The sequence below is a fragment of the Phoenix dactylifera genome, chromosome 11, assembly GCF_051530095.1.
Source record: "Phoenix dactylifera cultivar Ajwa chromosome 11, Ajwa_hap1_PhDact_Kaust_v1.1, whole genome shotgun sequence".
NCBI lineage: Eukaryota > Viridiplantae > Streptophyta > Magnoliopsida > Arecales > Arecaceae > Phoenix > Phoenix dactylifera.
Genome location: NC_143200.1, coordinates 7,404,605 through 7,430,534, shown reverse-complemented (window position 1 = coordinate 7,430,534; position 25,930 = coordinate 7,404,605). Strand labels below are relative to the sequence as shown.

General features: G+C 36.2%; 3 protein-coding genes across 3 annotated transcripts; all 3 read right to left on the bottom strand.

Moving 5' to 3' along the window:
- Positions 1-3,544: 3,544 nt before the first annotated feature.
- LOC148715246 (uncharacterized) lies at positions 3,545-7,453 on the bottom strand. Its single transcript, XM_089926219.1, has 2 exons — positions 6,139-7,453; positions 3,545-4,851 (listed from the first exon to the last, which is right to left on the bottom strand). Exons 1-2 carry the CDS (start codon positions 7,451-7,453, stop codon positions 3,545-3,547), a joined length of 2,622 nt encoding a protein of 873 aa, XP_089782345.1.
- Positions 7,454-7,973: 520 nt separating this feature from the next.
- LOC148700622 (uncharacterized) lies at positions 7,974-13,908 on the bottom strand. The gene is made up of 8 exons (XM_089926035.1): positions 13,691-13,908; positions 10,841-12,001; positions 9,557-10,764; positions 9,239-9,442; positions 9,044-9,136; positions 8,852-8,953; positions 8,366-8,755; positions 7,974-8,260 (listed from the first exon to the last, which is right to left on the bottom strand). Exons 4-7 carry the CDS (start codon positions 9,332-9,334, stop codon positions 8,558-8,560), a joined length of 489 nt encoding a protein of 162 aa, XP_089782161.1. The 5' UTR covers positions 9,335-9,442; positions 9,557-10,764; positions 10,841-12,001; positions 13,691-13,908; the 3' UTR covers positions 7,974-8,260; positions 8,366-8,557.
- A 130-nt stretch (positions 13,909-14,038) lies between these two features.
- Positions 14,039-24,609, bottom strand: EMB2804 (tubulin folding cofactor B). The gene is made up of 8 exons (XM_008800957.5): positions 24,191-24,609; positions 23,955-24,106; positions 22,556-22,674; positions 21,838-21,899; positions 21,510-21,551; positions 19,052-19,185; positions 16,564-16,633; positions 14,039-14,428 (listed from the first exon to the last, which is right to left on the bottom strand). Exons 1-8 carry the CDS (start codon positions 24,290-24,292, stop codon positions 14,381-14,383), a joined length of 729 nt encoding a protein of 242 aa, XP_008799179.1. The 5' UTR covers positions 24,293-24,609; the 3' UTR covers positions 14,039-14,380.
- Positions 24,610-25,930: the final 1,321 nt, after the last annotated feature.

The window sequence follows — 25,930 nt, the reverse complement described above, 5'->3', positions numbered from 1 at the left end:
GGAATGGCTAGATAGCACAAAGTAGGAAACTTCCTATTGCCGAAGTCACCGAGCCAGTAGTGGCTTGATACCAACAAGTATAAAGGTGGGCTTTTCCATGACTATTAGATATTAAGGGTCTATCTGGATGCCAAATATTATGTTGTCTATTTATGGTGAGAGAGAGAGAGAGATTTTATTATTTTTAAACTTTAGAATATGAAAGTCAAAATAGAACCTAAAACTCTAAACCTATAGTTATCATTCAATTGCCTAAGTCCTAACATTTCCCAATTGAATTTTTCAATTGAATGATATCAGTTAGTTCACTTTCAACAAATCCAACCCTTGCCCAACTAAACACGAAGTTGGGCAAATTACAACCCACAACATGCAAAGTCAATAAGTCGAAGGGCCTAATGACTTAACATATCATCAGCACACTATTATTATTATTATTATTATTATTATTATTATTATTATTATTTTGATTGAAAGGTGGCGGAAGCCACCTATTTTATTGATAAGTAGAAATTACGGGATACAGACGCTAAAGTAAAACCAGAAAAAATTTACAAGAACCCAGAGGAGATTGAGCAGCAACATGACAAGGCAATGAGCATACGCCCAAAAATTTACAAGAACCAGCAGTGTTTTTTTCAAATAGTGAATATTCCTTCAATATTAAGGAAACAAACATTTATAACTCAAATCCGTGGATCAAGTATGAGACCGGAGTTCCAAGTCAAACATTCAACTAAATTTGAGTCAACATCAGACAATTGGATCAAGTAGTATCAGGCCAAACCAAAAACGTACAATTGGATCGGCACAAGAGTACTGGCATAGACCGGTAGAATTAGATTTGTCTCGAACCCAATGTTCGAACGGATTTGAGTTGTCAAGTGAACAAGTTAGGTCTAGATCTAACCTTTGTATCCTATGCCAATGTAGAATAAACTTGAGGTCAGGAAGCTAATTAAAGAAGTGATTCGGCAAAGTCAGTAAATTCTGGAAGCATCCAATATATATATATATATATATATATATATATGGCCTGATCTGATTGCCACCTCTATGATTAGAGTCCACTGAAGTCTGATCTGCTTTAATCCATTTGATACTTAATCAGACATTCTAATGAATGTTCTAATCAGCTTCAAATAATGGACCATGCTCCAAAACCGTTATTTTCCATTATATTGGCAATAAAGACCATTATTTTTTCAGTACAACCATAAGCTTGATTTATTTGGGAGTAAAGAAATTGTTGTAGTGATGGCTATCATCAGCCATTATATCAATGATAGCATACAAAAATGGAAAGTAAAGTGTCATTTCATGGATGAATTTCTCAAAAGGGGGAAAAGTTGCGATATGATTATAATTGTTCACTAAATAAAATAATTCTTTAGTTGATATATAGGTATGTTTTAGAACATATCAATTTATGATGAGTTAGGGCTTGTTCTAGCAGCCCACTGTGCGGCAATCAGAGATTCTGAATTTGATTTTTGGATCATGTATTTTCAAAAAAACACAAATAGATTTCCTCCTTTTAAAAAAATATATATTATTTTTTTGTTATATAGAAATACTATTTAATAATTAATAATTTATCTATAGATTTTTCTAAAATTAGGATGAGAAGTGATATCAAGGTGAAGTAGAATAGGAATCTATGTCCACTACAAAAGAAAGGATATCTCCCGGCGCTTTTGTTGGTCTCTACCGACGCTTTTAAGGATCGGCGAATTTCCAGCCTACGCACCCCAAAGCGTGGGTCAGACGTCGGGCAGGTGGGCGTGGGTTCAGTTTAGGTCGACGCGTCAAAAAAGCGTCGTCGCTCTATGCCGACGCTTTTTATAAGCGTCGTTCATCTTCGAGGAACCCGACGCTTAAAAGCGTCGGCGTACTTGGACCGACGTTTCAGACGGTAGTTTCTGTTGGACTATGCCGACGCTTAAAAGCGCCGGCTTATGCTCCTTGACCGACGCAAAGCGTCGTTAAAGGCGTGGTATTTCCGACGCTAAATAACGTCGGCAATAGCATTTTTTTTTATTTTTTTTTTTGTAAAAGCAATTTTTAATACTCTGTATATATTAATTTCTAACAAAACACATGCACTAAATCACATAGATAACAAAATACACATCACAAACAAGAACTTTTCATTTAAAATATTCATATTATCATATTTGATTACATTGTACTTCAAAAACATTCTAAAAACATCCATCTCAAATTTTTAAGTACACAATCTACGATGTATCAAGAGTCGACGACTGTAAGAAAAATGATAGATGGAGAGAAGGAAGAACTTATCAGTTGAGGCGTGATTTCACTGTCCTTAAAAATAGATCGCGCCCCTCGGAGAATGAATCTCGGTGTAGCAGGTAATGGCGGCCTATCCTCCAGGATACAACAACTGGATCACTCCAAGCGCACACTCGCAGATGCAGTGATCTTGTCGAACAGCCCAGAAGCGCTCAGAACAGAGGAGAGTATCCTCTCGGAAACAGAACAGAGGAGAGTATCCTCTCGACAGAGGAGAGTATCCTTCCTCTCGGAAACACAGAAAACAGAGAGAGAGAGAGGCTTTTTTTTGATTGATTAACTCTATCGGATCTGATAGGGTTTAAAAAGAAATGAAGAGGCGTATTTAAAAGACATGTCGTTTTACGAACAGAGGTGCGACGTTTTAAAGACGCGACGTTTTATCAAAACAATTCAAAAAATAAAACGGCAAAAAGAAACCTGACTCAAGCCCACACCCGCGGGGGTGCGCGTGATAATCGCAACGCGCCCGGTTAAACGTTTTCGGATCGGATTCGCCAATTTTGGCTTGGACCTCCATTGGGCTCATGCGCGCGTGGGCTACTTTCTTTCTTTGCTTCACCAAGTTAAAAGGTTGAATACTATATAAAGATCTTTTGAGTTTTGTTCCTTTCCAATGTGGGACTAAAAGAAAGTACACTAGACAAAAAGACAAAAGACAAAGAAGGGCAGACTCGGAATTTTGAAATATTCCAACAATCCCCCACATATTTTAAAATTCAATAATAAGTTAACGAGCGCGAGAGTTCAATGCATCAAATTGGTGTCTTTGAGACTATGAACCATTTTTTTAGGACTAGTAAGTATGACTTACAGAACTTTTGGTGAAACATGAAATTTCTATGAACCAAAAGTCCTTTATGTAAATCAGTGACTCATAGCCCACATTGACCTCTCAAGTTCTGGGCTTGTTCTAAACGGGTTGGTGCAAATAGGCCATGCACCTTACCTGGATATTCATGAGTGCTTTAGAGAACTGCCTAATTCTCATAGGAAGCGGCCCCACTTCCACACCCATATAGGTGGATCCATCAAGTGTGTACTGCAGGTATACACACCATCCTAAAGGACTATGGTATCCATTAAGAGCTTTACCTCATCCTTATCTACTACAGTTTGCACTATCTACACCATAGGGATGGATTTTCAAAATTAAATACGATAGTGTACTCACAGTCAACTAGCGACTTGTTATTACCCATATGAACATGCTTCATGGGATCTCCAATCACACATGTTGGGTTTCTGTCGTTATTGACTTTGATATAGGCATTAGTCCCATCCCCCTCGATGTTTCACTCACTAGTTTTCTACCTAGTGGTTTTGTCAAAGGATCGGCCAAATTCAACTCTGACTTTACAAACTCAAGAGATATAATCCCATCATCAAGCAGCTGCCTTACAATATTATGTCTCAACCTTATGTGTCTATTCTTCCCATTATAAACTTTATTCTTAGCTCGATATATAGCAGCTTGGTTATCACAAAGAATAGACACAGAAGGTGTTGGTTTATTCCATAATGGAATATCTCCCACAAGATTTCTAAGCCATTCAGCTTCAGAACCTGCCTTTTCTAAGGCAATAAACTCGGACTCCATTGTAGACCGAGCGATGCATGTTTGCTTGGATGATTTCCAAGATACTGCACCCCCACCAAGAGTAAAGATATATCCACTCGTGGATTTCATTTCATCTGAATCAGAGATCCAATTTGCATCACTATACCCTTCTAGTACAGCTGGAAATCCACGATATAACAAACCATAATTAATGGTTCCTTTCAAGTACCTTAGTACTCTATGAACAGCACTCCAATGGTCCTTACTAGGATTATGAGTATACCTACTTAATCTTCCTACTGCATAAGCAATATCAGGATGAGTGCAGTTAACTAAAAACATTAAACTACCAATGATGCGAGCATATTCTATTTGTAAAATACCATTATTTTTATTTTTCCTTAAATGTATACTAGCATCATATGGAGTAGATACGGGTTTACTATCATAATGCTCAAATTTTCTTAAAATTTTTTCAATATAGTGTTCTTGTGATAGCATAAGTCCATTAGAACTTCTTGTTATTTTAATCCCAAGAATTACATCAGCTTCACCCATATCTTTCATATCAAAATTTGAAGCTAAAAATTTCTTAGTATCTATAACTATATTCAAATCAGTTCCCATTATAAGCATATCATCAACATACAAACATATGATCACAACAACATTATTAACAACCTTACTATAAACACACTTATCAACCTCATTAATTAGAAAGCCATTAGATACCAATACTTTATCAAATTTTTCATGCCATTGTTTAGGTGCTTGTTTTAATCCATATAAGGATTTTACTAATTTACAAACTTTGTGCTCATTACCAGGAACAACACAACCTTTAGGTTGTTCCATGTAAATTTCTTCATCTAATTCTCCATTCAAGAATGCAGTTTTTACATCCATTTGGTGAATTACTAAATTATGAATGGATGCTAATGCAATGAGTACTCTAATAGATGAAATTCTAGAAACTGGTGCAAAGGTGTCAAAATAATCAATATCTTTTCTTTGTGAGTATCCTTTTGCTACTAATCTTGCTTTAAACTTATCAATTGAATTATCTGGTTTTAACTTTCTTTTAAAAATCCACTTACAACCAATTGATTTAGCACCTGGAGGCAAATCAACTAAGGTCCATGTATGATTAGACATAATAGACTCTATTTCATTATTAATAGCCTCCTTCCAAAAAGGTGCATCAGCTGAAGTTATTGCTTCTTTATAAGTTTGAGGTTCATTATCAACAAGAAAGGTGTAAAAATCATTTCCAAAATTTTTCTCTTTTCTAGTTCTTTTACTTCTTCTTAAATCAATTTCATAATTTTCATGTGCCTCCTTTTCTTGTTTATTATGAGACTGAGAGTCAATTTTTTCTTTACCTAGTTTCATAGGAAAGATATGTTCAAAGAAATCAGCATTTTTAGATTCTACTATAGTGTTGGGTTCCATAATATTAGATTCACATTTTAATACCAAGAATCTATAAGCAGCACTATTTAATGCATAACCAATAAATAAGCAATCAAAGGTTTTAGGTCCCAACTTTCTTTTTTTTGGTTCAGGTAATAGAACTTTGGCCAAACACCCCCACACTTTAAGATATGTAAGGTTAGGTACATGACCTTCCCATAACTCATAGGGTGTCTTACCAATTTTCTTATAAGGTATTCTATTTTGAATGTGACAAGCGGAGAGAATAGCTTCCCCCCACAAATAAAGAGGTACTCCTGAGCTTATTAACATAGCATTCATCATTTCTTTTAGAGTTCTATTTTTACGTTCAGCAACTCCATTAGATTCAGGAGAATATGGTGGGGTAATCTCATGGATTATACCTTTATCTTCACAAAATTTATTGAAGAGATTATACTCATATTCTCCTCCTCTATCAGTCCTTATTCTTTTAATTTTCTTATTAAATTTATTTTCTACTTCAGTAACATATTGCTGAAATTTTTCAAAAGTTTCATCTTTAGTCCTAAGTAGATATACCTTAGTGTATTTAGAATAATCATCAATAAAAGTTATATACAATCTTTTTCCTCCTCTAGTTGGAGTGTTTTTCAAATCTCCTAAATCAGAATGTATTAATCCAAGTAATTCAGTTTCTCTTTCTATTGACTTATGACTCTTTTTAGTAGATTTAGATTCTACACACACTTCACATTTATCATTCACATTTCCAAAGGTAATATTATTTAACAAGCCTAGATCTTTCATTTTCTTGATATAAGAAAAATTAACATGTCCTAATCTACCATGCCATACATCAACAGAATCAATCAAATAAGCAAAAGATGATGCATTTTTATTCATAGTTTCGGTTACATTCAAGACAAATAAACCCTGGTTACAATAACCCTTCCCAATGAAAACATTGTTCTTAGTCATTACAATTTTATCAGACTCAAAATACACTTTAATTCCAGCCTTTCCTAATAAAGATACAGATACTAAGTTCCAACGGATATTAGGAACATGCAGCACATCATTCAGGAAAAGGACTTTTCCTGATGTTAGCTTGAGGAGTACTTTTCCTTTGCCAACCACTGGCGAGGGTCTCGAATCACCCATGAACACTTGTTCTTCGCCTTCATTTAATGGAGTGTAGGAAGTATATGCACTCCTATTGCCACAAATATGTCTGGTAGCCCCAGAATCTACCACCCAGTCCTTTGCTGCCATAACCATGTTGGTTTCAGACACAACTGCTGCAATAATATCTGTCTCTACCAAGTTAGCATTTGGTTTAACAGATATATCATTCCTTTTTCTAAACCTGCATTGATTAGCATAATGTCCAGGTTTTCCACAAACAAAACAAGTTCCCTTTCTTTTAAAACCAAGACCTTGGAACTTAGGTTTCTTATCATTTTTGAGATAAGGCTTCTTGAACTTTGAACGAGACCCACCTGGTTTGCTGACTATTACATTGGCTTTGGAAGTCATTTCCTTGGCCAATTGTTCTCGGTCTCTGACTCGATTTTGTTCTTCAATTCTAATATGAACAATAACATCTTCAAGACTCATATGTTTCCTTTTGTGCTTCATGCTGTTTTTATAATTTTTCCAAGACTCAGGTAATTTTTCAATCAAACAGCCGGCTAGGAAAACTTCTTGAAGCATTATATCTTCATTTTTAATATCAGTGACTAACCTATGAAAATCATGTATTTGGGATGACACATCCCTATCCTCGGACATTTGAAAGTGCAGAAAATTTCCTATAGCATATTTCTGTACTCCAGCATCTTCTAACACATATTTTTTATTCAAATTTTTCCAAATTTCTGCAGCTTCTTTGTATGAACAGTAGACATCAAAAAGTTCATTGGACAGTGTACTCAGAATTGTGTGTCTACAGATTTTATTTCCATGTTCCCACTCTTTGAATTTAGTGTCAAAATCTTCAGACCCTTCTATCGGTTTTGACTGATTTACATACTGAGCAAAATTAAGCATATCCAATGCAGAATAAACACGTTCTTGCCATCTCTTAAAATACATACCATTGAAACTCTCAATTTTAGAAGTATCAGGAATTGATCTAGCAGTAATCATAGCAGAATCCATGCCGAACTATTCTTAAGATTGTAAGAAAAATGATAGATGGAGAGAAGGAAGAACTTATCAGTTGAGGCGTGATTTCACTGTCCTTAAGAATAGATCGCGCCCCTCGGAGAATGAATCTCGGTGTAGCAGGTAATGGCGGCCTATCCTCCAGGATACAACAACTGGATCACTCCAAGCGCACACTCACAGATGCAGTGATCTTGTCGAACAGCCCAGAAGCGCTCAGAACAGAGGAGAGTATCCTCTCGGAAACAGAACAGAGGAGAGTATCCTCTCGACAGAGGAGAGTATCCTTCCTCTCGGGAACACAGAAAACAGAGAGAGAGAGGCTTTTTTTTTATTGATTAACTCTATCGGATCTGATTGGGTTTAAAAAGAAATGAAGAGGCGTATTTAAAAGACATGTCGTTTTACGAACAGAGGTGCGACGTTTTAAAGACGCGACGTTTTATCAAAACAATTCAAAAAATAAAACGGCAAAAAGAAACCTGACTCAAGCCCACACCCGCGGGGGTGCGCGTGATAATCGCAACGCGCCCGGTTAAACGTTTCCGGATCGGATTCGCCAATTTTGGCTTGGACCTCCATTGGGCTCATGCGCGCGTGGGCTACTTTCTTTCTTTGCTTCACCAAGTTAAAAGGTTGAATACTATATAAAGATCTTTTGAGTTTTGTTCCATTCCAATGTGGGACTAAAAGAAAGTACACTAGACAAAAAGACAAAAAACAAAGAAGGGCAGACTCGGAATTTTGAAATATTCCAACAACGACATCATCATCTCTACGAGTAGATAAAGTATCAGCAACCTACAAGAAAAAAATACTTTAGAAACTAAAAATACGAAAGTCATCATGCTCATACAAGAATACATTATAATTACATAAAATATTCAAATATATTTAGTTATGTACCGGAGGAGCAAATCTCTGCAAAAAAGATGAAATATGGTCAAGCTGATCCTGCAAAGATTGTATCTTCAACTCTTGGCTCGCTTCAACTCCGCCATATCAGTCGTATGACTCTGCCTCATCTTCTCTATCCTTATCTCATATGACTGCTTTATCTGTGCCATCTTTGTCTTCAAACTACAAATCTCTGCAGTGCTAGTACCTTGTCTGGCATCTTGGGTATATCGGCTCACTGCAGACAGCTGAGTGGGTAACTCCGATACCGTAACCCCTCACACGACCATAACATTCCGGGCCCATCAATTCAGCATAGACCTGAGCCTCAACGCGACTGGCCGCGTCGGATGATGATGACTCCCCGACGCGCTCTGAAATAAGATTTGTAGCTCTTTCCTATATCTCTCTCAAAAAAATAAATAGTCACATTAATAATTTAAAAGAAGTAAAACTAATAAAAAAATTATGATCAAATAAAAAATGAATACATACAACTATATCTCTCGACTCGTCCCGGACAAAGCTGTCATCTCGGTGAGTGTGAGTCATCTTATAAAACTCTACCTCACCAGGCTTCCTTCCATGCGCTACTATCTACACATACGGAAAGTATATTGGCAAACTATATATCATGATACGTGCTATATGTTAGTAGAGTTTCAAATAGTTTCAAAAAGAACTTACGAATTCATTTCTACGTCTCGCATAACTCTTCGAGCTTGAAGTATGAGGAACTGCTTGAGATGCTCGTGTAGCTCTACCAATATTAGAATATGTCTACCAAAATAAAAGCACACAGTATAATATGATTCAATGTATATATTTGCAATTTATATTAATAATAAAGATAATAGAAGATATTGAAACAATATACGTGACCTGTTCTCTTTCAGAAAACCAGTAGTGAACAAGCTCCCTCCACTGCTCAGGGTATACATCAGGAGGAGTCACACGAGCAACCTCCTCCTCTGTCATACCCTCGTGCTTGAAGTCCGTCTTCAATTTTGCTTTATATTCTTTCCATTTGCGGTTGAGGGACTTTAGCACCCAATTATGACTCTATGGAGGAAGTACAAACTTACCCTACAACAAGATACAGAATGTTATAATAATATTAAACCTCTAATAAAATTATGATACTAAGCAAATTAACATACAGGAGGTGTCGAATTAAAAAGAATAAATTCAATTCATTACCTGTATAAGTCTAAGAAGCTCAACCTTATATGAAGGAAGCATGTCATTCCACTTCGTATAGTTGAGCGGACACAGCTGACCCTTGCGTCAATCGATCCTAAAAAGCTCGATAGTAGACCTCCTGCTCTATTGATGGGCTACCCCATTTCGTTGCATCGGATGATGATCTTCTCACCCGGAGGAAGCTTCCACACATCCTTTGCTTGAGTGGGTCCCCGTCTCGTCCTCACTGTCCCTTGTCCATCTATTCAAATTAAATAAAATGTCTTAAAAAGTTGAAGACAAATATGAACTTTAAATCGAATTACCCTGGATCCAGAGCTCATCCTCCGGACAATCAGCAGGAGGCTCGCGCTGAGATCCTGACTCGTGCTGCTGGTGATTACATGGCTGCTGGAACTGTAGGGACTACTCAGAAGTAGATCCCACCTGAGAATGCTGGAACTCCACATCTCTAAATCGTCTCTCTCGGGGCATATTGTTACCTGGTATGCACAAAAAAGAATCAATATTTGGTTAAATGATAAATTTATACTAAATAAAGGGCTAATGAAAGAGAATATAATAACTCATTCAATATATGCTTCATAAATTTTACTTACCATTATGAAACTACATTCTCATTCAACATCCATCCTAATCAAACTCGTTGGCGCATTTACTTCATCAGTTGGCACAACATTATAAGGCATACACTGAGTATAAGTATCATCGTCCTCCTCTTCCAACTTTTTTCCCATATCATACAAGTCCCTAGGTTTCGTTTTAATAACAAGAGACCAATTTTTATCTTTTGAGTCTTGCACAAAAAATACTTATCGAGCTTGAGATGAAAAAACAAATGGATCATCTTTCAATAACACACCAGTATGTATCAACCTTGAAAAATTTACAAGAGTGAATCCATTTATGTCTTGCCTCAAACCTCTAGGGGAGTTTATATCCACCCAATCACATCGAAATAATACTACCTTAAAATTTCCATAATAATTCTGCTCATAAATATCTGTTAGAGCACCATAATAATTTTTTCTGTCCGCCTCAACCATAACTCCACTATTTTGGATTTTTCTAAATTTCTCATGCTCTTTAGTATGAAATTTAAAACTATTTATAATGAACCCATCATATCTGTTGACAATATTATTCGGACCTCGAGCAATGACTATTAACTCCTCAGAACAATTCCTCTCCATCATCACTGGTACCTAAAAAAAATGGAAGTAATGATTAATTTCTCTCTATAAAAATTTAAAAAAAAGCTTAATATATTAGACATCTAACCTGTTTGAAAAGCCATTCTGGAAATAATTCAACCAACCATCGTTGCTCAATCCTTGGTGTAGGACGAATGTTATGGTTGAGACTTCGCTGAGCTATTAAAAATTCTCTGCACGATCTAGGTTATCCTTAATTAAATACCAATATTATATTCTCCTGACATGATAGTAAATTTAGATTTCAATTAACCGTACTAACCTGCGAGACTCAGATATTATATCACGATGAAGTAAGACATAGCGATGTGCCTGTGCCAACGATTTCTGGTCAAGAACAACCAACACTTTCAACTTTTCCCAAAACTCTTCCACCAGATGAGAACTTGTAAACATCTGCATTCTTTATGATATCACAATTCCTTTGAGGTCGATTGAAAACCGTTTTAACACCTTCAAGATATCTCGAACGAAATGTCAAACACTCCTCAGCAATATATCCTTCAGCAATCAAGCCCTCGGGATAGGCTCGATTGCGTGCATAATCTTTTAAGCGCATAAAAAACCTTCAACAATAAATTTTTAAAATAAATATCAAGTAGGCCCCTTATATCATCTTCTTCTACAGAATTTTGTTTCGTGTCACTACATCCAAAATTGAAGGTGTCTTCTAGATCGGAGGGTTGGTTACATGAAGGTATGAACTCTCCATGGAGTACCCATTCAGTATAACCCTTCAGAAAACTATTCCATACCAAATGTTCTTTAACAATTTTTGGATCAAGAGCAAAACCGTTTACACATTTTTGACATGGACATAAAATCTTCCCGTTCATATTAGATTTCTCAAAAGCAAACTTAATGAAATTCTGAACTCCATCTAAATATTCAGCACTAGATCTTAACTTATTTATCCAACTTTTGTCCATTCTATTAGAATACCGATTGAACTGCAGTTTTTTAAAAAAAGATAAACAAAATTAGAAAGATGGCCTACATATAAATTTCAGAAGATATTTTGCCTTGCAAATTTATATATCTAACTGGAATGCTACTTCTTGTATCAATGTCCATATAAATCTTAAAGACGCAACATTTCAGACTTTCAGCAATGTATGCCTTATGGTGCAAAATCATAACATAGAGAAAGGGATGTATTGCTTTCAGAGAATACCAATAGTTCACTAGTGTCTTCTCTTGCTTTGACCTAAAATCAAACCTTGATTATCTGAAACAAAGTGAAATGATTGAATTAGTTATATGATTCAAAGTAAACCAAAACATGTTGATAACATAACTTTGATCAATCCAAGAATGCTACATTATTTATCTTAGTTTAATGTCACACATATAGATAGACTTAGCAGTCAAGATTCAGCTACATCAATACTCCCTAAGACATTGACATGCATCTCCTTTTGAAGAAGTTCTATTTAACTAACAAGATAGAACGAATATAATGTTAAAATATTATATTGGGCTTGATCTCAATGCCATTGCAACAAGTAATAAAGTCCAGAATTCAGAGACCATTAGTGAAATTATTAAAGTATCAGCCACGAGCAATTTCATCAACTTAATTCTAGATAATTTGACTCCATAATCCATCTGCCATCTTTCTTCCTCTGTTTATTTCCAGATAGTTTGTTTCTCCCGTTGGGCTCCAGAACTAATCCAGCTTATTTCATGGATTTTGGTGTCTTAACATTTGAGCACAATATTACAAATAAGAAGTATTAGTGAAGGAGACACAGCAATTTTAATGGTACAAATAAAAGGTGCAAATAAAATGCAAAAATTGGTGAGAACAAAAGAAAACACTTGATGATACAAGGTTCGATATGAATGTTAAAGTTTCAATTTGAGGTAAAGAAATCTAAGAATTTCAATAAGACTAATAAGTATCATGATACATAGTACATGATACATAGTTTTATTAAGAAGTATAAGAGTTTGTAACATATCAAAGAGTTTCAAAAAAATATACGAATGCGTATTTGCGCCTCGCATAACTCTTGGAGACCAATGTATGAAGAATCGACTAAGATGCTTGTGCCAGCTTGGTGGATATCGGAATGTCTACCAAATAAAATAAACAATGTGGTATATCTTTTATACACACACATACATATACATACACACATGACATACATACATACGTATACATGTACACACACACACACACACACACACACACACACACACATATATATATATATATATATATATATATATATATATATATATATATTAAGAGAGTATATATAATGTATCCTCTCTCAGAAAATTATTAGTGAATAAGCTTTCTCTATTAATGAGGGTATACGTCGCCGGTGCCGCCTCCATCGCCAGCGTCGAGAAGGTTCCATTGCGTGCTCGCCCTCTCTTCCTCGAACTTTATGTAGCGGTCCTGTGGCTCGGCGTTATATATCACCGACGTGAAACATAACTCATCATTATGTAAAAAGACTCTTGTACCCTCATCGATTTCAGTAGTTGTCGGTTGAGCTATAAATGAGATGAGAAGGGCAGATGTGGAAAATGCGCTGGCCCAGACATATTACTCTGTATTCCGAGTTAGGTCTAGTGCTGTCTTAGGTGACACCATAAGCCCCATTTAATAGTTTTGGACATATATGCTGGTTTGTTCCAGATTCAATTTCACTAAATTCAGGCCTAGTTTTATGGATTCAATTCTTGTATACAACTGAAAGTAGTATCTGTAATTTTAATTACAATCTCAAGTTCTCAACTATAATATAATTATCGGACTCATATTGGTATAAGAACCTCACAATCTGCACCCATATATTCAGAGTGCGATGGCCATATCATGCCTAACAAAATTTGAAGTGGTTAGATATGCCCATATACATCAGTCTCCCCTAAATATTGTAATTATAAAATTAAGAATTACCTATGACATGGCTTGCAATCTTGGCTTGTAAATCTGATCTGATGTACTTGATTGCACTGTTGTTCAGAAAGAAAAGAACAAATTAAAGAGATGCAGAAGATTTATTTCTGAAGGACCAAAGCAAGCCTCTAGTAGTTTCTGAAATTTGAACCACAGCCAATATTCTGACAAACTTGCTGATTGTTGGATTCAGCATTGTTGCTAAAATCTTAAAGATCGAGCAGGGCTCTTTCCCTCTTTTTATCACTATAGGCTTAGTGATAATAAATATATGCTCTTTGATACGGAAGGAAAATTGGTCACATCCATTTGCTTTGTAAAAATAGTATCACCTTTGGACTTTCATCGTCAATGAAAAAGAACTGGTCACATCCAGTTATTTTCCAGAAATATAATATAATCCTTACATATACTTTCATCATCTATCATCCATACAGTACTCACAAAATGGCCACTTCCCAGAAGTGAAGGTATCAGTCCAATGGCAACAGTTTCAAAACAAATAGGTCCCTGGTGATGCTTTTCAATTACAGGGGCATGCATCAATCATCAAAACAACAACGTTATGCATGATTGGATATAACTCAAGGCAAATAGATTACGATGATCAAAGAGTTTCTAAGGAGGCTACATGAGGATTGCAGTTTTAACAGGACTCTGAAGATGCTGTATGCACACCTCTGCAATTGTTTATATCTCTTCTTCATCAAATGGGTCCCTCTCAGGATAGTCTCCAACCTGTAAAAGGAATGCTAGTTAGCACAAATTTTATTGGCAAATTTTCTACCTACATGTCTTGCAACTGATCAATACGATAAAAATGTAAAAGATTCAGGATTTAGAAAAGAGGGAAAAAAGGGGCAAGGTTCCATATCTTGTGCCATAAGATCTGCAGTTCTACTAGACATTATGAGCACAGATATGTTGACTCATTACAGTATTTCCATTTTTGAACATTTGATATTTGTCATTATAAAAAAGTTGCATTAAGACTAGCTGTTTTATCAACTGAAACTAATACATTATAAGTTCATCTATAAGCCTCATTCCATCTGTCTGGCATGGGCTGTATGGATTGTGCTTTGATGTAGGTGCCCAAGGAAAGCCAACAATGAAATAAGAAAAATTCTACTTGAGACGCTAGAAATTTTATCTTTGTTCCTTCTGGTAAAACAGCATAAACTTTATTCATATGCTCAGCATCAAGCTTCGCATTCTTGGTACCTGACTGCATACCTGTAGGAGGCCACTAAGGTCATACCAAACCGTAACGGTACACTAAAAATATATTTTTTTTTCAAAGTTTTTAAGTTTTCTTTATTTAGTTTTGAGTATAAAATAGGATTTTGTGAGTTTGTTTTTGATGTTTGAATGCAATATACTTTATTTTTTATATTACATACCTAAAGAATGGTTTGACTATATCATACATGTTAAATTAACTAAATATAATACTGTAAATATAAAATATTTATATTAAAAAAATTGGAAACGCATCATCTGCTCAATTCCAAATTGAGTGAAACCTGGATCTAAAGACTGGCTCACCATTCCCCTCTCTCCCTCTCTTTCTCCTCTCCTCTCTTTAGCCTCTCTTACCTTGAAATAGAGGGAGATAAGGGTGCCGGATTTCTTTCTCCCCCAATTATTGAGGCCCTGAACCAGCATGGGGCCCTTAATGAGTCGAACCGCTCAGAATCAAGCAGTTCTAGGAGATTCGGCCCAATAAGGACCAGTTCACACCAATGCATGCAAAATGCCATACCAACACCACAAACCATCCCAGTTTATGGTCGATACGGAATGATGCTGACTAAACAGGACCGATTCATATGGTATTGCATTCTTAAATTGGTAGACTAGAGCTATAAAAGACTAATAAACACAAATTACAAAAAAATAAAGTAAATCACCAAAAAAATGTTAAGAAACTTGGTATAAAAGTGCATACACATGGATAAAGGTACCGATATCAATAAATCATGTCATCCTGCCTACTTGTAAGAGTTAAAGTTTCTAATCTTATTTTCGCTTATATTTATTTATTTTTCATTCTGAAGTCTGAACAGCTGAGGTTTAGTTCCTATACTTGTACAAGGTTGGACAGATCAACCAGCTACGTTATTGCAAACTTGTCAGCCAGTCACCAGATATCTAACAACCTGGTAAGGTTGCAATTCAATGGGCATGTTAATTATATTAATGTACCGCACTAATGCTCACTCCTTATCCAAACAATTGTCCGTTCCTGGTACAAGAAACATTCTTTACAAAATCAGATGGCCTGCAGAAGCACATCTAGAAGTTTTCTTTCCAGTCAACCAGCAGTTCCTCATGAACCGAGCAGATCAGAGGGTTTTGTTTGTTCGTTTTTTTGTTCATTTGTTTGTTTTTGCATCTGTGCACTGGCATTTATGCAGGTCTAGCAATTCTTTTTGGCCAGCACAGCTGAGAGGGATGCACTAAATCAACTGATTCTTACATGGTTACTGGGAGACAATTGCTTCAGCTGGCTAGCTTCTAGGGCTTTGATCACAAGCCTACCATGTACTAGTTCTGGACCAGGATTTCAAGGTGATCTCAGAAGGTTCTGTTCAGTTAGATGTGTTTTCTGCATTCTCTGTCATAATTAGGAGGCTGTAATAAAGTATCAGCCCTATCCACTGACCAAAAAGCACATGCATGCACAAACGGACACGTGCATGAACAATTCAATCTCTATGCACTTATTAAGAAGCTTGAGCAAATGTGAGTGAGAAATGAACTACACTTCAAATACAGGCTCTACATCCATATTACTTCATGAAATTATTGCTCTTGAGTCAAGTACTCAGGATTGAAACAAGTAATGCAAACCAGTATTGCACATATACCTTGACTTTGTCCGGCCTAAGTATGGCACCATGTTGTGGCAGGCACTGAAAATAGCGAATACCTTTCACCCTACAACAACAAAAAAGGCCAATAGATGAACATACGAAAGTATAAATACACTACCAATGATGATATATTAAATAATCTACACATAAAAGATGGATGGATTTTCTTGAAATAAAAATGACATTACCAAGCATCCTCCAAGTCTTCTTTTTTAAAAAAAATCTTGAAATAAAAATGACAACAACCAGCATCTTACAAGTCTTCTTTAAAAAAACAAGCATCCTAGAATCATGTCCAGCAAGAAAACTGGTCTCCTTCTGTCAAGCTTGGACTAGTTATTAAACATGATTCTAGAAAAGAATACTGCACCACATGATTGCAGGATTTCATGATTGGCCATTAACTTAATGTCCAATCCTCCAACTATTTCTGCTGATGTCATCTGCGAAGGCAAGTTATCAGATAGTGGGTCCAAAATGAAAGAGTGGAAAAAAATATAGTGCTATCTGATAGATAATAAAGGAGGTGAAAAAAGAAAAGCATTAATTGGTAGAGGTTACTAGACACTTGAATTATCAAATTAATTTATCAGTTTCTTGAAACTGACATGCGATCCAGATTGTGATGATGGAATTAGGATACTATCTGCTAGGGGTGCAAGAAGGTATGACAGACCTTTATCAGACTCAAGCTTGAGAACAATAAATTTGGACTTGGGGTGTCTCAAATCTAGACAAGATTATAGATTGTTAGAACCTGAACCCATTAAAAATCTCAGGCACAAACAAAATGATTTGAAATGTTGTACCTAACTCATAATCAAACGGACCCAACCTACAAAAACTTGTTGAGTGATGGATATGGTCTAGCCCATAATAATGAATCTAATTCAAGTTGCACACAACTTATACCTAAACCAGAGGTCAACCGGTAATGCCTTGTGGATGAATAAAGGATCCACAAAGAATAAAAACCATAGGTTGATCCAGATCTGGATTGATCTGAACTGCATTGGCAATTTTTAGATTTTTCTTTGTAATCTTCACATCCAAGCACAGCTTGATTAGGTTATATAACAGATATCTGCTTCGGTACAGAAGAAACCTATCATAGCAATGCAGAAAATTAAAGATAGAATAAAGAGAGAACAAGAAGAAGAAGAAGAAGAGGAACAGAAGGAAGAAGAAATAAGAAGAAAAGCCAACAGCCTGCTTTGCATGATTTCAATCCCATGAACCTGCCCAAATTGCAGGCCATATGACCTCTTAAATAAAGATAACCAACCCAGTTTCCTTTCCCACATAGGACTGTAAGAAAATAGAGATAAATATCAACCAAATTTGATTAAAAAATCCACCAAAATGAAGACTTGATGATGCCTATTAACAACCCAATTTGAGCCCCTTCAGGCTCAAACATACCTCAATTTGACTGCAATTGGACTCCAAAAACCCCTATAAAAATAACCAAATTACAAGAAAAAAGTAGAAAAATAGAAAATTAAAGCCTGAAAACTGAGACATGGAAATGAGATATTAGGGTTTGATTCACTTATTCCAGCTTACAGTTCTCTCCAATCTAAGAGGAATAATGTCTTAGACTAGTGATAACATCATCTTGCATTTAGAACTACGAAGAAAAACACATTGGCTATATAATAAAGGCGATATAGTATAAAATAAGGGTGTGTATCATATATACAGTATCTAAATAATACATATGGTAATTAACATTCTAAAACCTAATATTATACTTGCAAAGAAGAAGAAATTATGAAAGATTATTAGTCACTGATTATAAAACCAACTTTTTTTGTCAAATTATTTTTAGATTTTAGAGACTTTCTTTAAAATAAAAAGCAATTACCGTTGATGAGTGGTGGTAGTCATACTCATAATAAAGTAGCAGTATTAGAAGTAGCAGCAGTTATAAGTTATGACAATACTGTAATAAATGACAATTCAAAGTAAAACAGTGAAGGTAGCATTTTTAGATATCCATTCTTTGTAAAAGCAGAAAGTCTTATCTTCTCTTTTAATCAGCAATTGAACTTGATGTAGAAGATAGTCCATTTTGCTATTTAAATTAACAAACACTTTCCTTCCATTACTTAATTCAGCTTTCAGAATCTCCAGTCAAGGAATGAATCTCTTAACAGAGTTACCTCAGCCATGAGCCTATGAGAGAATAAGAATAGAGCATCATAATGCCATTGCTGTTAGTCAGTTAGATCTTAATTCATCACTCTTTTCTGTCATGATTATTTACATTTAGCATTTAAAGACACCTTTTTGTGTGCCGTGTAACAGATACAATCAACAGAATACGATACCATGACCTTATGTGATGATTGTATGAAAGATCAATTCTATTTGCTGGGTTTCCAAACATTAACCAGACAAACTACAGATGTGAGAAAGAAACACATAAGAGGATATTTTGGGAAAATTGCAGTAATGGAAAAGGTATAAGGCCACATACATGCCATCATGTTTTCCGAGAGGTTCGTCATATTGAATTCCAACCCAAAATCCAGGTCCTAAAGCCTCAGCTCGACCAACAAACTTCACGACTCCCCTTTTTCCCCCAGGTTCAACTTCACATCTATCTCCAACCTAAATCAAGAAATAATGAAGATAACAAATAAGATAGAAGTAGCCTATAAATATTACTTAGGAACTACAATCCAATCTAGAGCAGATCATTCAAGTTCCTTCACTTGATATTTCAGATATAAAAAATAAGCATATGGATGCATTTAGAAGAGAAATGCATGCAAAATAGATATGATTCTAAAGATAATGGTTACATATCTTTCAAAGATTTATAAATCCACTGCTTAAGCAGCACTCAATAACCTAATTAGCAGTTTATAAAGTTGAAGTTATCATATAACAAACATCTGTGATGTTCAACCACATATTATCAATTAAAAAGAGGTGAACCATTGACAGCTAGAGGTCACATATGGAAATGTAATCTGTGACCAAGCCTTTAGAAAGAAGCCTCTACATATATTCTCCCTGGTTCATCCAAAGAGATTCATGAAACCAATGCCCCAGTTCGTCATTCCATTGACCATGAATTGAGATGTAGATATCAACTATGACCTCAACTTTTGCCTTCAGAATCAACTAAACTTTTAGAAGAGCAAGAAGCATAACAAGCTCCAAATTTAGCGGCTAGGGACTCATGAAACCTCAAACAAGAGAAATGATGATTAGACCAACAGTGCATCTAAACAAAACCTGCATTTCAGTAATTAAGATATCTGCTCCATCACTTCAATAACTTCTTACTTTCCAAGCAGCTTTAAAATATTTTCTTTTCAAGAACTAGGACAGGAGGAAGCCCGGCTATGATTGGGTCAGGGTAGGATTGAACCCAGGTCATTGGTATATCCAACAATCAGTGACTTTACCAACTCAACCAGCTGGCACAGTCTATGAACTGTGAATCTAGAAAGGGAGAAATGATAGCCTCTAAGCAGTTTGAAGGGTAGGTCTTGAATGTCTATATCAGATAGTTATAGACAATGCCACTAGTTTTAGCCAAAAGCTTCACAGGGCCTACTACATCATTGGTTACATCTGCCAAGGCATGGAAGCAGGAAGTCTTGAGTTTAAGATTAGGGCTATTAAAAATTCAGATTTGAAAGAAGATAACAGAGGAAAACATTTGAATGAACTGCATCTCCAAAATGAACATGGTTTATTATTAGACCAATGGGGTCCCTACAAAAACCTGCACTTCAGCTCCAAGACATCTTGTCCACTTTCTCCTCCATCACATACTCAGGTCAAAAAAAAAAAAAGTGAGACATAAGCCTTGGCCAGTTTAAAGGACATGGCTTGAATGCTTACATCGGATACTGGATACGCCGACCAGTTTCAGGCTTAAACTTCCCAGGGTTTCCACGTCAACAGTTATCTCCACCCATGCAAAGTAGCAGGAAGCCTCCAATTTAGGGTAAAGGGTACTTAAAATTCAGATCTGAGAGAAGAGAAAAAGGAAAGAAAGTTGAATGATTGGTCACTTTAAAGTGGAAATAATAGTTGATTTAAATTTAATCAGAATTTTGTAGCTTTGAAGGATGTCATGTAACTATATAATGAGGTGCATGCTCCTTCTCCACTAAGGAATTAGTAGAGTGGGTGCCTCACCTTTTCTAAAGCATAAGTCTTAAACAATGACACTGAGGAGAAACCTTGGGACCTCTTTTGTTAGCTTTTCAGCCTTATCTAAAGTTGTTAGCTATTTTTGCCCAAAAGTGTGCTTTTCAGTGCAAGGTTCCTCCCGACTTACTAAGTTCCTGAGTGGTATATGCTTTTAGCTACATTAGCTTTCAACAAAGACCTCCTTCTGCAAGTTTGAGGGAATAAGTTTTTCCTAAAGAGGATGCAATGGAGTAATTTAGGTAAAAATGGTTGTACCATGTACACCATCAATTGATGATAAAAATAATCAGCAATAACATGTGAAAAATGTAACACGGTATATGTATATATGTATATATTTCTGCAGTTTATCTCTTCCAATTGTATATGCCACTGATATTCAGGCTCTATGAACCATACTATTCTTTCAATGACTGTCTTTTTCCTCTTTCATCACATCTATAATCTATTACAATGTTTATAACCAAACTATACTGGTAAGGCTCACATGGCCACAACTTATTCAACTCATGGAAGAATATGCTGACCAAACGGGGCAACATTTTTTTCTTAAAAAGCCACTAATATAGAGAAAGATATTTTCAAAAACAATTAGTTGAATGTTATTAATACATAGACTCCACCACATTCTGTGTACCCAAAAAGCAGGAGAATTTGATTTAGGTGGCATCTATGACTAGGATAAAGCAACACCTTTCTGCTAACTAGATCAAACATTGACATTCACAATATAAAAGTAATATCAATCATAGATTACTGACCTTGATATTTGCACAAAGGTCCTCCATGTAACTGTCCGCTAGCTAAGGTAAAAATCACAAAAAATTGAAAGTTAACAGAACGTGTATCCTTCACCTTGAAAAATATACTTGGACAGACTAAAGAAGACAAACGGTTAGAATAGGAGAAAACTTTCACAAATTATAAGAAGAGAAGATCAGTAGAAGGCCATTATTAAAGAAAAATAAAAAAGATAGAGATTAGAAGTATTAAAACACCATCTTCATGTGCAAAGGAAAAGAATCAGAAGAAGGACAAATAGATGGAATAAACAATGAATTGTTAAAAGACAAAACCTGCATGGCTTACTTTGCTTTCACCGCTTGGTGGATTTTGAGATATCATTTTTTCTTTAAATTTCCTAAAGTTTCCTGATCAAATAGAGAAAATCAGATGACAAAGTTGTGCACTGCACATGAAAACCTAAAATATAGAAGAAAAGTCTCGATCATTATATAATTTTCACAAAGCAACAAAATCATAGGCATTCATAAGACCAGTGTATTCCACTATCAAATACAGTTTGATTGTGCCGACCCTGACTAATTTCATTGAATATACAAATAGTAATACCATAAGTATCAAGCCTTACTTGCAAAAAATTTGGTGTTAGATCTCATATCATCTGGTAGGGTTTCATATTTGCAATGGATGATTCACACTCTGGTGTTGGTTAAGTGTATATAAATAGAATGTTGTAGTTACTATCCATTTGCAGTACTGTTATGGTGATCCTACCACGTCCCAACTGTGCTAGTACATTTTAGTGCAGTTGTACACACATCTTAGGATATTTACTAATTGGATGGAACTTCTAATTTTTGCTTAACTCATGAACATGTATCCATATCCATGACATAAAATGTAGGTCCAAAATATACTTGATTTTAAAAACAATAAGCAATCAGAGAGATGTTTGAGGGTTAAAAGGCATGCATTATCTATTAAATAAGAAATATAAAATTCCACAAGCATGTCATTATTAATCTTTCATGCTAGATGCACAAAAAAACAGCAAGGAACTTACGATCAAGTTTATTATAGGCTTCTTCAGAAATTTTATATTTCTCCACCAGTGAAGTGTCATCCAACCAGCCACCGGAGGTTACTGATGAGGGGTCCAGATCTATAATATGCAGTCGGTACCTTCAGATTATCATGGTTAATTCAATAAGTAAAAAGGAAAATGTATGTTGTTCCATAGACAACAAATGAAATAAACAGTAGCTCAGTAGCTAAATCATTACCTAGAATCCAGATAACCATTTCAGTCAGTCCAATATAAGAAGTACTTGCAATTAAAATCATGGCATGAAATTGTGAATCATGTATTACTTGAGTTACGAACACTACCTCATTACCTGGAAGCCATAAAATCATTTCACTAACTTAGCATAAGAAGTAATCCTGAACAAAGTTTTGAATTCTATTGCAGCTAGTTCTTTATATAGTTTGTGACTCTTCAAACAATAAATATTCATGGATACTGGAGCACTCCAGAACTCTATTACTAATTAGTTAAGAATATGATCAAGCAACAATACTTGCTACTTCAAGCAATGTTCATTTAATATATTTGCATTGAAAAATGATCATGAGGAGCTTACGCATATAGAATGCATCCCATCTCTTAAGTTCTCAATCTCCTGGAGGCATCATCTGATCCTAAACAAGCTCACTATATTCTGCTTGTGAGATTGAATCACACTAATTTCCAGAAGAAGGGCAGATGTTCTTCTAACGGCATTTTGCATATTTGTAATTCTAATTGAGCCTTGCTTAGCAAACAGTGATGGAGAATTTTTCAATGGGGGAAGAGTTGGGAAAAATCTTTTTTGACAATCAAACGTAGCTTTGAGTGTTTTTATTGTCTTTTTCCTTTCTTCAGTTGGCTCAAAAGTTCCTTCCCTAGAAGTTCTTCTATTTGGTGGAGTTAATGCAAAGTGAAGGATGTCATTCCGAATCTAAATTTCTTTCTCCCCCTATAATGGAACCGAAATCAGGTTCCAATTTGATCGGAGGATAGAAAAGTTATCTTTCCGAGGTTGTTCTCCTTCGATTAACCTGAAGATAGGGTCTACAATCAATGAAATCTTTCAGAGGAGGGTCTCCTACAATGGGATCCCAGATTCAGGTCATGAATTAAAAAATGTATCAAGAACTTGGCTACCTTGTCTGACCTTCTCTCTGTGTTGCATCTCAATCAGCCTAGAGATTGGGTTCTACAAAATGGTAATTCGCAGGAGCCTTTACAGCAAATTTGGCCTACAACCTTCACAAATTTGGGGCTTGCAATCACACTCTTTCATCAACCAGCAGGACAATCAGACATACAAAGAAGGCATAAGGAGCAGCGTAAAAGATTGCAACAAATCTGAATCAAAAATATCCAAAATTCGCACATTAAAGATTGTGGACTCACTAACCCATTTTGAGGGGAATAGAATCCAAGTGGCCTCAGATTGTCGCTCAGGTCGCACACTTTGGATCCGGCGTCATCGTAGAGCTCGAGGCGCATCGAGTCCACGGAGGTCCCGCACTTCCTCCAGAGCTTCTCCTTTGCCGACTCCACCGGCGTCTAAGAGAGAGAAAGAGCGGAATGGAACCAGGCATCTCGTCATCTAAGATCGATCGAAAGAGGGTTTTAACTTGTAGGTTTTACCTCGAGGGAGAAGCGAACGTGGGAGGAGAAGCTCTTTATGTTGGCATGAGTGACGACGAGGTCTACAGCGTCGTCGCTGGGAAGCTGAAGCCGAGAAGCCATTTGATTGGACCCTTCTTTCCCTCTTCCTTCCCTTGGTCCCTCGAGAGCTAGAAGAGAGTGGGAGGAAAGCCGGCGTCAGGGAAAGAGAAAGCGGTCGAAGAAGATATATTATATTTTATATAAGCATAATTATCAGAACCGGGCCCGACTTATCAGAACCGGACCAGATGCCAACCCGGTCCGATCGGATTTACGTTGAGGAAATCTTAAACGTTTTTTTAAGAGCTGGAGGCAGGAGGACGTCCGTCGCCTCTGGCGTCGTCCACAAAGCCAGAGATTGTACGGAAGGTCATGTCAGAAAAAGTGTCCGACCTTCACCAACAGCTCGGACTTTGAACGAGGAAATCGGTTTTATCTGAATCTTTGTGAAAGTAGAACTGTAGAAGCAGTTTACTAGCCGCTGCGTCTAGAGATCCAACAAAATCATCGAAAAGTCAGCTCAATGATAACATAAAAGCGACTAACCAAGATAGAAATACTGAGGACTTAACCCTTAAAAATGATAGGTCGACTGCATGAATGAGTCGAGATGGCAAGCATAATTCTTGAGCTTAGTTCATTCGATTCAAATTATTCGAGCCTAGCTGAGGGTGGGAGGAGGAGGGGTGTAGTGTACATCCGAAGGGAGAGTGTAGAGTACATCCACTTGGAGGATGACTCCGCCTTTGTGATCGAGAAGATTTGCGGACGACATACCGTGATGGACGGGCAGTCTCTGATCCATGACATACAGAGGATGGTTGAGAACTGTGGCTCATTCAGGATCATTCATATTTATCGGAAGGCGAACACAGCTGTTGACTGAATAGCCTCCTACACGGTGCATTATTCTAGAGATTTTCTCTGGGGAAATCAGACAGATGTTCTCTACTTACTTAGCCAGCTTCTTTTTTTCTGACTTTATTGGCTGTACTCATAAACGTATGGTGTGAGGAGCCGGTATACTAAAAAAAAAAGAAACGGTGGATCGAATCGTCATGCAGTGCTTATATTTTTTTTAAATTTATTAAAAAAATAATAAATTGAAGTGCTAGATTACCTCTCGAAGTATAGTAATCATTTCCAAAGGTTGGTGAAAAAACTAGCTAAATTTTTGGAAACCAAATGGATGTTGCCTCTTGTAAAAATCCGTCTAGCTCATGCGCCTTGGCCGGTTCTTATACACATTGATCCTTTGCTTTTGTATTGTTTCTAGTCTGACCGATTGGTCTGGTTCGATTCTCGTAACTGTAAATGAAGTGTAAATTGGTACATATCACGCTCATGATGGCAAATTGATAAGTAATTATACTGCTTTTCATTTTTCGAATCATTCAATCAACCGGCCTTGCTTGCCGCCGTTGAAGGGATTTTTAAAATATATTATTATTCTTGTTAGAAACTTGAAGATTTTGTGTGCGTGTTTTTATGTTTTTATTCTCATTACCAAAGTGGTGCTTTGTGTTTTTGCTCTCATTATGAAAATATGTGTTTTCGCTCTAATTACGAAAGTAGTGTCCATAGAGTTGGAAAATAGAAAAGTTCTTGTAGCTCATTCTTGCAGATAAAGTTGAATCCTACTCATATCCTTTGCATGAAACAAAGATTCACTTTTCCTCACACCCATTCATCATTGGATCATCCACTGCTCGCTTTGAG

What these genes read in the sequence shown, in the direction of transcription:
- LOC148715246 (XM_089926219.1), bottom strand. Translation starts at nt 7,453, where the DNA reads ATGGATTCTGCTATGATTACTGCTAGATCAATTCCTGATACTTCTAAA. An exon ending in TTCTGTTGATGTATGGCATG is followed by an intron (nt 4,852 to 6,138) that starts GTAGATTAGGAC and finishes CCTTTGCACCAG; the next exon opens with TTTCTAGAATTTCATCTATT.
- LOC148700622 (XM_089926035.1), bottom strand. Translation starts at nt 9,334, where the DNA reads ATGACAGAGGAGGAGGTTGCTCGTGTGACTCCTCCTGATGTATACCCT. An exon ending in GGTTTTCTGAAAGAGAACAG is followed by an intron (nt 9,137 to 9,238) that starts GTCACGTATATT and finishes TTATTTTGGTAG; the next exon opens with ACATATTCTAATATTGGTAG. An exon ending in CGAGACGTAGAAATGAATTC is followed by an intron (nt 8,954 to 9,043) that starts GTAAGTTCTTTT and finishes CCGTATGTGTAG; the next exon opens with ATAGTAGCGCATGGAAGGAA.
- EMB2804 (XM_008800957.5), bottom strand. Translation starts at nt 24,292, where the DNA reads ATGGCTTCTCGGCTTCAGCTTCCCAGCGACGACGCTGTAGACCTCGTC. An exon ending in CTCGGAAAACATGATGGCAT is followed by an intron (nt 16,634 to 19,051) that starts GTATGTGGCCTT and finishes TTGTTGTTGTAG; the next exon opens with GGTGAAAGGTATTCGCTATT. An exon ending in TTAGGCCGGACAAAGTCAAG is followed by an intron (nt 14,429 to 16,563) that starts GTATATGTGCAA and finishes TTCCTTTTACAG; the next exon opens with GTTGGAGACTATCCTGAGAG.